Source organism: Lemur catta, chromosome 16 (genome assembly GCF_020740605.2).
Source record: "Lemur catta isolate mLemCat1 chromosome 16, mLemCat1.pri, whole genome shotgun sequence".
Taxonomy (NCBI): domain Eukaryota; kingdom Metazoa; phylum Chordata; class Mammalia; order Primates; family Lemuridae; genus Lemur; species Lemur catta.
The window spans coordinates 2,139,402-2,152,166 of NC_059143.1; the positions used below are offsets into that span (position 1 = coordinate 2,139,402).

General features: G+C 44.3%; 1 protein-coding gene across 2 annotated transcripts in view; it reads right to left on the reverse strand.

The window, feature by feature from the left end:
• Positions 1-10,979, reverse strand: part of RUFY1 (RUN and FYVE domain containing 1) — a 51,370-nt gene extending 40,391 nt beyond the window's left edge. Inside the window, exons 1-3 of one of the 2 annotated variants that reach the window (XM_045527742.1) lie at positions 10,673-10,979; positions 2,415-2,588; positions 921-1,038 (exon numbers count right to left, since the gene is read on the reverse strand). In XM_045527742.1, the coding sequence (XP_045383698.1) occupies positions 921-1,038; positions 2,415-2,588; positions 10,673-10,964 (584 nt within the window). In that variant the 5' untranslated portion in view covers positions 10,965-10,979. Of the gene's footprint in view, positions 1-920; positions 1,039-2,414; positions 2,589-2,784; positions 3,043-10,672 lie in introns of those variants that run through there. The other variant, XM_045527743.1, reaches the window with a different exon arrangement.
• Positions 10,980-12,765: the final 1,786 nt, after the last annotated feature.

Consider the following 12,765-nt stretch of genomic DNA (forward strand, 5'->3'; position numbering starts at 1 on the left):
TCAGAAAAGGTATGGGAAATTGTACCATATACAGAACAACAGGTCTGGGCATGGTGGCTCATGCCTGTGATCCAATCCTGAGAAGAATGCACAGGGCCTGACAGCAATGGAGTTTTGTGGGATTCAGAGGGTTTTAGAGTCAAAAGGACCTATGTTCTCTTCTGGGCTCCACCACTCACTTGGCAAGGGTCCTTGGACAAATTACTTAAACATTCTAAGTCTCAGTTTCCACTCTTGTAAATAAGGATACCAACACCTATGCTAGAGGGCTGTTGTGGAGAATTAAATGAGATGAAAAGAAATGTCCTCAGCATATGCCTGGCATAGAGCAAGCCCCTGTGTGAGACTCTGCAAGAGGGTTCTTTTATATTGGCTAAAGGATCCATAGGGTGCCTTCTAAATGCCAGATTCCATGATGCTGCCTTATTGGTGTTCTGCTGACTTTGAGCCTATGCATAGAGGTCCCAAGAGCAAATCCAGACATGGCAAATAATTACTCACAGCCTATTCACAAATGTCCCTTGTCATGGAGACTAAAATCTGGCCCAAAATGTATTATTCAGAAAACTGCCCATATGTATCTGAAGCAGTTGATTCCAGGAGTGTAATTATTAACTCCTTTTCCCTCTGTGAGTGCTCTTTGGTTGACAACACCTTTCCAATCTATTTAACCTGTGTGGCAAGCAGGAATCACTGTTCCCATTTTAAAGAAAAGGAAAATGAAGCCTAGAGGGGCAAATCTTGCTCAAGATCATGTGCATAATGAGCAGCAGAGCTGAGACTAAAGTCTAAGTAGAGTGTGGTTCATGCTACAGTTTGTTCCAAATTTGGAAAAGTTTGATCAGCAAAGAACTGAGAAATGGGTAAATGAGAGGGAGTTTTTTTAAAAAATCAAGTAAATGTAACTACTTCTCACTCACTTTAATTCTGGCAGATTTCTGACACTAGTAGCTATATCTGATGCTTCTGGACAAAGTTTCTCCACCAGCTCCAAAGGACCAAAGAAAGATTTATTTTGGCCAATAAAACTCTTCTTAACTAAAAGAGAAAACAGAAGTGCTATTTATAATAACACGTTGCAAAATTTCTTCAGGGACCCACAGTCTCTTTCCCAAAAGTCAAATGAAAGTTGCAAAGCTCCAGTACTTAATTCTTTTCATTTAGCCTTGGAGACTGGGAGAGGCCAAGTAACAAATTAGCTCTCCCTCTGACAACAGAGTTTCTCTGATATACCTACTATGCTCTTTCTCCAAGGAGTTACTGCCCACGCAATAAAATAGGTGCCTCATATGATCATCTGTGAAATTCTTCCCTTTTGTTCCTCCTGATGGCAAGATCAATGCTTGATTTTTTTCAAATCATCGCCATCATTTGTCACCTGAACTGCTGTAATAACCTAACTGGTCTCACTGCTCCTAGTATTGTCACCTCCCCACCCTTGCAATCTGCTCTACACATAGCTAGAAGTTCTTTTAAAAATGCAAGATAGGTTACATTTCTCTTTTATTTAAAATCCTGCAAATACACTTAACATAAAATCCAACTCCTCACCATGACCTTTAAGGGTTTACATAACTCAGCCCCATCTACTCCCCTGACCTCATCTCTTCCCATTCTCTCTCTCAGCACACCTCAGTTACCTGGTCTTCCTCAAGCCAAGGCTGGTCTCACTCAGGGCCACTGTCCTTTGCATCTGTTTGTTTTTAAGCTAAATGTTCTTGCCCCAAATCTCTGCATAGCCGGCTTCTTCTCCTTTGGATCTTGGCTCACATTTCACCTTCTCAGAAAGATCATCCCCTCCCACCCTGGCTGAAAGTTTCCTTCCTTGTTTGTCATTTAACTCATTTTGCTTCCTCGAATTTGTAGCATTTTGTAATTATGTTTGTTTCTGCCTTTACTGTCTGTTTTGTCCTCTAGAACTGCACTGTCCAAGGCAGTCACTAGCCACATGTGCTACTGAGCACTTGAAATGTGGCTAGTGCAACTGAGGAACCGAATTGAGATGTGCTGTAAGTGTAAAAAGCACAGTGGATTTTTAAGCCTTAGATGAAAAAGAATGTAAAATATCTCAGTAAGGCTTTTAAAGATGGATTACGTGTCAGATGATTATATTTTGGATATACTGAGCCCAATAAAATATATTCAAATTAATCTTTAAATTTTAAAGTAGATTAGTGCTTTTAACCTTTTTTTTTTAAAGTGGCTACTAAAAATTAAAAACTGCCTATGTATCTTGCGTGACATTTCTCTTGGACAGCACTGCTCTAGAATGTCGCTTTCTGAGGGCAGGGACCTGTCTGTTCTGTACACTGCTGTTAACCCAGCACCCAGAACAAAGTTTGGCACAGATGCATAAATGCTGAGCCAACACCTAGCCCAAATTTCCACTCTCCCAAACGCCCCCGCAGGCTCACCTTTCAGCCCATGTTTCAGGCAGTGCTCCATCACTACAAAGAACTGCTGCAAGGGAGCATGGTCTGCATCCAGGCTGCGGCCCAGGCTCAGGGCCGACTGGAGCAAGACCTTGATGCTGAGTTTCATCATGTGCGTCAGGTTGGTACGCTCCTCCATCATCTGGCACTTGGAAGCTGTGGGGCAAAGTAGGGACAGCTTCGTTAGCGGACTGAGTGCGGTCCGGGGTGGAGAGGTCGGCCGTCGGGCGGTGGAGGGAAGACGGGCCAGGCAGGGGACCAAACGGCCCGTTCAGGGCGCGGACGTGCTGGCGGGCGAATAACTGGGACTCGCAGTCAACCGGTCCTTGATGCCTGGAGGCCACAGTCCCACCTGGATGGCTTGGGCCTTGGGTCAGAAGAGAGCCTCTCCACTTCCTACTCGAGGCATCTCCCAGGCGGCTCCGCGCGTTGCTACGGCGACGGCTCTACTAAGACTCACCACGATTGGTCTCTCCCACAACCCTATTCCACTTTCGACCAATGGAAGGGCGCAAATGTCAGGAAGCCCCGCTCCAAGCTAGAAGGCGCGCAGGGAGAGCGTTCCTCCCCCCGGAGATTCCCATTGGACAAGTCCAGCTCCAGGTCACGCCCACGGAGCTGGTGGGCGCCATTTTGCGCTCTCTGTGCCCGACAGGGCGGGCCCCGGTCCCCGGTCCCCGGTCCCCGCTCTCTCTGGTCTGTTCTTTTTGTCCCACGCTGGCAGCCGAGTGCCAGCGGGAAAGCATCCTCCCCTCGGTTCCAGACTCTAATTCTTGTTGTTGCTGATCTTTCGTCCACGGCTAGTGGGCAATTCCTAGTTTCACACACTTTTTTTGTAGGTAAAACCCTTAGAATCACGTGAACTCAGCTACAACTCCATTAATCTTGTTGCTGTGTTTTGAGAGTAAAAAAAAGCCTGTCTGTAGTCAGTATTAGATATCTGTGATAAGTGCTTGGCAAGTGTTCTCTCAAACGCAGTAAGCTGGCATCCTAGAAATTAAAAAAAAAAAAAAAATCAGACCCCAAACTAAGAGTCCTGGCGGGAAAATTAACCCCGGGGCGGGGCCGGGCCTTCCCGGCGGTGCGCCCCCTTCTCCCGCGCCTACGTGCCGCCTTTCAGAGATCTGTCGGTCGGATTGGGGCAGGGAGGTCGTGCTGTTTTAGTTTGCAGCTCATTTCTTCTGTGAAGATGCCTGCTCCATCTTTTGACTTGCATGTTGAATTGCTTGCCTTTGTCTTAATGATCTGTATATTCTGCATATTAATCCTTTGTTTTATTTCATGGGCATCAATATGGATAAATAGTTAAAAGAGTTTATGTATACATATATACATAGTTTTTTAAAACTATAGTTAAATCTGAAAGAATAATATTATGACTAAATTTGTAATAAAGGTCTTAAGTAAATATTGAGACACCCTGGGACTAAAAATTCTAAACTCAGCAAAATCCAAGAAGGTAGGGGGAGAGCTGATGGGAAAGAAAAGAACAGTCTAAGTATTGTAAACAGAAAAGAAGCCAAACTCTGTAAAATAATTTAGGAAATTTATTCTGAGCCAAATTTGACGGCCATGACCTGCAGCCACACCCAAGAAGCCTTGAACAAGTGGACTTGCTGTGAGTGGGTTATAGTTTTGTTTTATATATTTCAGGGAGGCAGGGCTTACAAGTAAAGCCATAAATCAATACATGGAAGGCATACATTGGTTTAGCCCAAAAGGTGGGCCTTCTCAAAGGGAGGGTGGGGCTTACAGGTTACAGGTAGGTTTAAATATTCTTTGACTTGTAATTGGGTAAAGACATGAAGATTTGTCTAAAGGATTGGAATATTTTAAGATAAGAACGTCTGTTAATCAGAGGTAAGCCACCAGACACATATTTGTTGTGTAAATTGAGGACCTGCAGATTTGTCTTGCATAGCCTTAGGTCTGTTAATGAGTTACAAAGGATATCTCCGCGAGGGGGTATATGAGGCATGTCTGACCTCCCTCCTCATGGCAGGCAATTTAGTTTTAGGATATCCCCTTGGCCATTCAGTCAGGTGGTTAGGGGGAAGCCTTAAGATTTCATTTTAGTTCACAGTATTTTGGTTGTGGAGAGGGAAAAGTGGGTTAAGAAAAGCATTTAGATAGGAGTGGTATAAATACCTTTAAATTTCAAGAGAATCCTATGTATTACCTTTATAAATACCAAAACTTTAATGAAGGCCGGTCGCGGTGGCTCACGCCTGTAACCCAGCACTCTGGGAGGCCAAGGAAGGTGGATTGTTTGAGCTCAGGAGTTCAGACCAGCCTGAGCAAGAAAACGAGACCCCTACTAAACGAGACCTCTACTAAAAAATAGAAAGAAATTAACCGGACAACTAAAAATATATAGAAAAAAAAGTAGCAGAGCCTGGTGGCACATGCCTGTAGTCCCAGCTACTCGGGAGGCTGAGGCAGGAGGATTGCTTGAGCCCAGGAGTTTGAGGTTGCTGTGAGCTAGGCTGATGCCACGGCACTCTAGCCCGGACAACACAGTGAGACTGTCTCAAAAAAAAAAAAAAAAAAAAAACTTTGATGAAATGTATAATTGGCAAAGGAAATAAAAATTGTAAAACCTCATCAAGGGGGGAGAAACCCTGAAGAGACCAATAACCATGGAAAAACAATTTGTAAAGATTTATACTTAAAGAAGTTACCATGCCCAGTTCTATAATCTAGTGGTTCTCAAATTGGAATAAATTATACACTTAAGTCTTGACAAGGGCTAGGCATGCCCAGATATTTTAAGGAACTCAATTTCCAGATCCTCCAGCTTCACTGGTGCTGTTTCTCCTCCTGCTCTACAGAAGGGCAGGTCACTCCTTATATCTTATATTCTTAATGCAGTGACCAGGGGTGCAGAAAGCCCCACACAAATGGAGGCAAAGCAATTAATCAAGTAACCAAAACCAGGAAGAGTTTCCAGTTTCTTGTTCCTTTATTTTACTTAGTTAAACCTGGTCTTGAGGGAGAGAGGTGGTGTCTAGCCCTCTGCTGAGTAGAAAGTTAAACATCCCCCACAAACATAAATATATGTAATTGTTTTCAGCCAGTTCCAATTTGCATCCCTAGGATGTGCCATTAACTTGATGGACATTGTCCATGAATCAAATGAGCCAAAACTGCGACTTCAGGTTTTTGATGAAAATGGATTTGAGCCTGATAAAGGTTTTGTCAAAAAATATTGCATTGGCAAAGGTGTAATAAAATAAGCACTATTTAGATGTCCCCAACCATTTTGAGATTTCTGTGTTAAGCAAGGTGTCTAAGTGAAAGAATCACAAGTATAATTATCATTTGATAAGTCTTGGTAAAACCTTTTTTTGGTAACTTCCCAGAAGTTGAGAAATTTCTTTAATATGATTAGGTTGCAAGTCAGATGATGTTCAATTATTTGCTCTGAACAGAAATAAAAGAATAAAAAGTGATTTTTGATATTAGATCCATGTGATTTGGGGCATATAACCTGGAAGGATTTCAAAGATGAGCAACACTGCTATAATGAAACTGTCCATTTCTATTATTTATGTGAACCAGGTTTCTCAGGAATATCCATAAAAAATAAAAAATAGGACTAAAATTGATGCTGAATTCTATCACATTTTAGCTATAAATCATAATATATATTTATCTACAGATACATGCTAATGATAAAAACCAACACCATTTACCTCATTAAAAGATGCAGTATTTATTTATGTATAATAATTCTTTATAAAAATGATGTTTGTGTTCCTGTTATCAATGTAGCATTACTAATAAATTTAATGGCAATTCATTCCAGAAGAAAACTTTTTCATACATCTAGAGCTTTAGTCACAAGAAAAATTTAATACATTTTAACTTATTTACATATTTTTTGCTGAGATTTATTACAGGATGAACTATAATGTTTTTAAAAACATATAAATCTATACATTAAGATAAGAATCTATACCAGCAGTGGAATGGAAATTAGAGTTCAAAGACTAAAAGAGAAAATGTAAAATTTTCAATATTAAATAACTAGCTATTTATTTTTAAGATGGATGGTGGTGATTTTCAGTTCATTACGGTATTTACATACCATTTGAAACCCTTCAAAGAACCATGTAAAAGTTTTATTTTAAAATGTCAATATGTACACTAAACCGAATTCTTAGTAACTTTAAAGTTACGATGAAGATTTTTATATGTCGACTTTAAAAGATGGAGATTTTTTTAGGGGGTTATGTGAGCAAAAAATGTCAAGACCAGTATACCAGGCAATCAGCACTGGGTGGCAGTGGCTCAGACTGTTTCTGGGAATGTGGCAATGTTCTGCGGCCATCTCATGAATCCCTTGCTGTCTGTCACCTGTGCCCATTTGTACTCAGGCATGGAACATTAAAGCTGGAATGATCTTTGAGCAGTTCTATCTCTCAATTTTACTACCTTTGTGACATTGGTGAAGCTATTCACATCTCTAAGCTTCATTAATAATTGTTCAACACAACACACAGAATATCACAAAGTTCTACACTTTCTGAATTGCCAAATAAACAGTCTGATCAGGGATCTCAACCTTGACTATCTTACAGGATGGGGCCCGTAACATACATGAATGAAGCTGTAGAGAGGATGGGCTGGGGAGAACATGCCCAGTCTCAAAGGGGCTCTACAGATGTTTCTGTTGGGTTCTGAATTATAGAAGAGTGACTGATTTTTTTCTTTTTTTTTGAGACAGAACCTAACTGTCACGCCAGCTAGAATGCAGTGGCATCATCGTAGCTCAATGCAACCTCACACTCCTGGGCTCAAGTGATCTTCCTGCCTCAGCCTCCCAAGTAGCTGAGACTAGAGGTACACACCACAATGGCTGGCTAATTTTTTCTGTTGTTTGTACAGACAGGGTCTTGCTCTTGCTCAGGCTGGTCTCGAACTCCTGACCTCAAGCGATCCTCCCACCTGAGCCTCCCAGAGTACTAGGATTACAGGCGTGAGCCACTGCACCCAGCCTGACTGATTCTTTATAAATTTGATTTTTAGTTTTGGTATCTTGAAAGATCTTATAATATGGTGTTAACCTGTATTGATAGGAAGAAAAACATTTTAAACTTTCCTAATTTTCAAGAATCTTCACTTATCTCAATGACTAACTTAAATAGTTTGGCAATGCAAAGGGGAAAAAATATTGAGAAGCTGTACCAGTTACACTTGGAAAATAAAATCTGCCATGGAAGAGGATAGAAAGGCATAATACATACCCCTGACCTAATGACAAATATATCTACATAATTTTAAAATGAAAGGATGCCTTCTATGAGGATCCATGTCTAAAACATTGTGCTTGGCACGTTAATTCTTATAGCATGGTTTTGTTACTTAAATTTTAGTAGGCATCACTCTAAAAAGCAACATGTAGCCCTATGTGCACATCCTTGGAAAGATACAATAAATAGTACTAGGGACAGCTTCTGGGAAGGAGGACTTATTAGTTGTTGAATGTTCTTTTGTATGGTTTGATTTTTTAAAAATCATATTCATTTATTACCTTTAAAAAAAAAAATCCCCCAAAACCAACAGGACACCTATGGACAACACAATCACTGTGGTACCAGACCCCACATGGATAACATTTTAAAACAAGTATTGAAAGCATTCTTCAACATTCCACAGCGTTTTCCTTTAACCTGTATCAGGGAAAAAATGTTATCCGGCAAGAGTGCTGCTCACATTGCATCTCTGCTCCTAAACTGCTCCCTCTGAAAACTGTCACTGTCCTTACTGCTGTGTAGGCAGATTAGTGGGAAAAGAGATGGCTGAGCTGGCCTTGGCCCTGGCCCTGGCCCTGGCTGCAGTGGTGGCCACTGTTTTTCTCCTACCCAGCTTTTCTGAAGCCTCTGCAGAGCTGCTGCCTATGGCCCATTTCCTTCCCCCACCTCCACTTCCTACTCGATGGCTTCAAATCCTGGTGAGCTTCGAGCCCGGCCATTTAATTCATCCAGCAGTTCCCCTTTGTAACCCATGGTCACCATTTTTTGCCAGATTGAGTGGCAGTTATTTATTCAGTACTTTCATTAAATTGGTTAATAAAAAAAATCTATGTGTTATATATCCTGACATTTTATAGTTTTTATTATTATTTTTTTAGAGATAGGGTCTCCCTCTGTTGCCCAGGCTGGAATGCACTAGTGTGATCATAGCCCACTGCAGCCTCAAATTCCTGGATGAAAGCAATCCTCCCACCTCAGCCTCCCTACTACAGGTGTGTGCCACCATGCTCAGCTAATTTTTAAAATTGTTTGTAGAAACGGGGTCTTGCTATATTGCCCAGGCTGGTCTCGAACTGCTGGCCTCAAGCAATCCTCCACTGACTTCCCAAAGTGCTGGGATTATGGATGTGAGCCGCCATGCCCAGCTCTGAAATTCTTAATAATTTTATCTTTGAATTTGTTTTGTAAGTGAAGTCAATTGGGACAAAGGACTGGGGGGGGGCCTTGGACCAGGGCTCATGTGTGGGCCCACCTTCCACTGCCTCCCTGGGACAGATCTTCAGCTGCCCTGGCCCACTCAGGCTGCCTGGGGCTTCTCCCTACCAGTCCTGATCCCCTCTTTGCAACTACAGCTGGCCCAGGAAGGGGTCAGCTGACATTCTGAGGAGTTGTGCCCTCAGAATGTCAGGGTAGGGTGGGTACCACAGCACATTAGGCAAGCAAGTGGGCAGGGCCTTCTCTCCCACCCCATCCCTGCAGGGAAGTTATAATCCATTATGGTGGCAGGAAGGGAAGGATGACTTCATTTTGCTCCAAGCCCTGAATTTTGCACTGGGCCTCCCAAATTATTTAGCTGGCCCCATGTAATAGATACCATTATTATCCGTGTTTTATAAAGAGGGAAGCTGGATTAAAAAGTTAAGTAACTTCACCAAGTTACTCAGAAGTGGTAGAGCCAGGACTTGAACCAAGACAGTCTGCTTCTCGAGCCCATGCCCTTAGTCACAACTTCACTGCCTCTCTCTTTTTTTTTTGAGACAGAGTCTCACTCTGTTGCCCAGGCTAGAGTGCCATGGCGTCAGCCTAGCTCACAGCAACCTCAAACTCCTGGGCTTAAGCGATCCTCCTGCCTCAGCCTCCCGAGTAGCTGGGACTACAGGCATGTGCTATCATGCCTGGCTAATTGTTTTCTATATATATTTTTAGCTGTCCAGATCATTTCTTTCTATTTTTAGTAGAGACAGGGTCTCACTCTTGCTCAGGCTGGTCTCGAACTCCTGACCTTGAGCGATCCTCCTGCCTCGGCCTCCCAGAGTGCTAGGATTACAGGCGTGAGCCACTGCGCCCTGCTGGAAGTCAATTTTTAATTGAAGTTTAATTTTACATTTAAACACCACACGTGGCTAGGGGCTACTGCATGGGATAGCATAGCTCTGAATGTCTGGCTTTAGAGGTCTTTCTAAGTCAAAATTTTACTATCATAATCATTTAATGTTGTCATTCTTTTCACTGATATGCTGAAACTCTATTCTAGATTACAGGGGCCGAAAAGGATTTTAAGAGATCATTGGGTGATCTCACGGGCTGGAAGAGTGAATGGGAGGGCTGGTGGCCCGTCCACCTCCCAACATGCGACCTGGGCATGGGATTTAAAAGCAAGAGAACAGGCCGGGCGCGGTGGCTCACGCCTGTAATCCTAGCACTCTGGGAGGCTGAGGCGGGAGGATCGCTCGAGCTCATTAGTTCGAGACCAGCCTGAGCAAGAGCCAGACCCCGTCTCTACTAAAAATAGAAAGAAATTATCTGGCCAACTAACATATGTATAGAAAAAATTAGCCGGACATGGTGGCCCATGCCCGTAGTCCCAGCCACTGGGGAGGCTGAGGCAGGAGGATCACTTGAGCCCAGGAGTCTGAGATTGCTGTGAGCTAGGCTGACGCCACGGCACTCACTCTAGCCCGGGCAACAGAGCGAGACTCTGTCTCAAAAAAAAAAAAAAAAAGGCAAGAGAACAGTACTGGTTTCATCTTAAGTATTTCAAAAACTAATACAGATTACTTATGCCTAAATCCGCCATTTCCTTCATCTAAAGTGACTGTGTGAGCAGAGTGCCGCGGTTCCGGGCGCGCACCTGGGAAGGCCGGCTGGCGGGGGCGGGCGGCCGGCCTGGCTAACCAGCGCGCAGGTCCCGCGCCCTCGCCGGCCGGCTCCCGCCGAGACCCGGGCCCGCCACACGTGGGGCGACGGCCCCGCCGAGCCTACCTGCGCGCGCCGCGCCGTCCCCGCCGCCGTCGCCGCCGCCCAGCACCGCGGCCGCGCGCAGCGCGCTCCCGCAGCTGGCCGACAGGTTCTCCGTGGCCTTTCGCGCCAGGGTCAGGATGGGTGTGGACCAGCCTTCGGCTGCCGCCCGCGGCCTCCCCACACTCCGCAGCTCGCCCGGGGTCGGCAGCTGGCTCCGATCCACGATCTCGAACTCCTCTCCAGCCTCGGGCCCCGGCTCCGGCCCACGCGCAGACTCCCGCCCCGCCGCGCAGCCGTCTGCCAGGGCGGCCATCTTGGCTGGTCACGTGGGCGCGGCGGGCACGGGTTTCCCGAGACTCCGCTCCCTCTTCATCGCCCGCCTCGCTTTCTTTCACTTAAAAAAGTTTTGGGAAAGTACAAATTATGACATAAGATACACATCCCCAGCAGCTGGGAGGACTTGTTTGCATGAAAGTTCCTCTTGAACGTTCTTGCAGGACCCCTGTGCACCCCGCCGGGCACTGAACAGGCCCTCCCCAAGCCCCCAACGTCCCCCCAGCTCCCCCGACCCCCCACCGCGCGCCCTCTTTGTAACCGTTTCCTCTTTTTAGTTTTTATCTCATGTTTTATATTTTCCACTTCCTCAGTTTTCTGCGGCACTCATTATAACAAGCCCTAAAAGGGCGATGGAGGAAACTCTGGGACAGGTGAGGCAGGAAAGTAGGATTTTTTTTTTTTTTGAGACAGTCTCGCTCCGTTGCCGGGGCTAGAGTGCCGTGGCATCAGCCTAGCTCACAGCAACCTCAGACTCCTGGGCTCCAGCGATCCTTCCGCCTCAGCCCCCAAGAGTGCTAGGATTACAGGCGTGAGCCGCCACGCCCAGCTGGATTTTTTTCTTTTTTAATGGAATGACTTATGACAGCTTGGCAGGAAAGAGTACAAAGTGGCAGCCTGGTGGCCTGGGAATCAGAAGATCTGGGATTCTACTATTAAGTAGTTAAGTGGAATAACAATAGAACTAACCTCATTATTAAATATGATTTTGCAGTAAGGACTGCATGGCAGATGTTAGCAATTGTGATTACTGATACCCAACTATGTAGCTTGAGTAAGTCGCTATATACTTTGACAACCCAAAATAAGTGACTGAGGCAAAAGTCTCAATCAATGGAGGTTTATTAAGCCAAAGTTGAGGATGTGCCGGGAAAAACACAAACCACAGACAAATCCATGGTTGTTTTTCCAAAGGGGAATTTGGGAGTTTCAGTATTTAAAGGTGGATAGGGCGTGCAGAAAGGAAAAAAAAAAAAAAAAGCAGGGGTGGGTGGGTAGTGAGGAAAATAGTTACATTCTTGTGAGACCCAGGAAAATTTACATTTTACATGAGACAAGGCCAGTGTTAGAAGAGAAAAAGGGAGTGACAGAAACATCAATTATGTAGCTGTCGATGAGCAGGTGGAAGAATGTGTGATCCTCTCTTGTCTCTGTTCTGCACCTGGGAAGATAAACTTGTAATTCATTATTAGCATGGAATTGAACAGGCTTTAGTTTTAGGAGCTAGACTTAGCCTGCAGTCCTAATGTCCTTGCTTATGGGAGGCCAGCAAGGAGTTTCCTTAATGAATGGTTTGTGGGGCCAGCTCTTCACAGGTGCCTGAGGCCCTTACCTTCCCTTTTATGTAAAGATTTGCCCGGGGTGGTCCTGAGATTTTTATTTTCTTTTACAACTTGAACAGCGTTTGGTCTGTTTCCTCAATTGGAAATGCAATTATTACTTTTTTTTTTTTTTTTTTTTTTTAGAGACAGGATCTTCTTCTGTTACCTAGGCTAGAGTGCAGTGGTGTGATCTTAGTTCACTGCTGCCTTCAATTCCTGGACAAGTAGGGCAGGCAGACCTGATCAAATTAACCTCTCAGTTTCACTCAAGAATCTGGATTTTAGCCTGCTCTTGAATCATTGAAAGATTTGGCAACTCAGAGTATTTTCCCTGATGGCAACGAATTGTTGGAGCAATGGCTACTCCTTTAGAAGCCCAGCTGCTTCCTGGATCTCAGTTTTGGTCCAGCTTACTTCACTAGTTTCATGATCTACCTGGTCCCTGAAGGCCAGATGTTC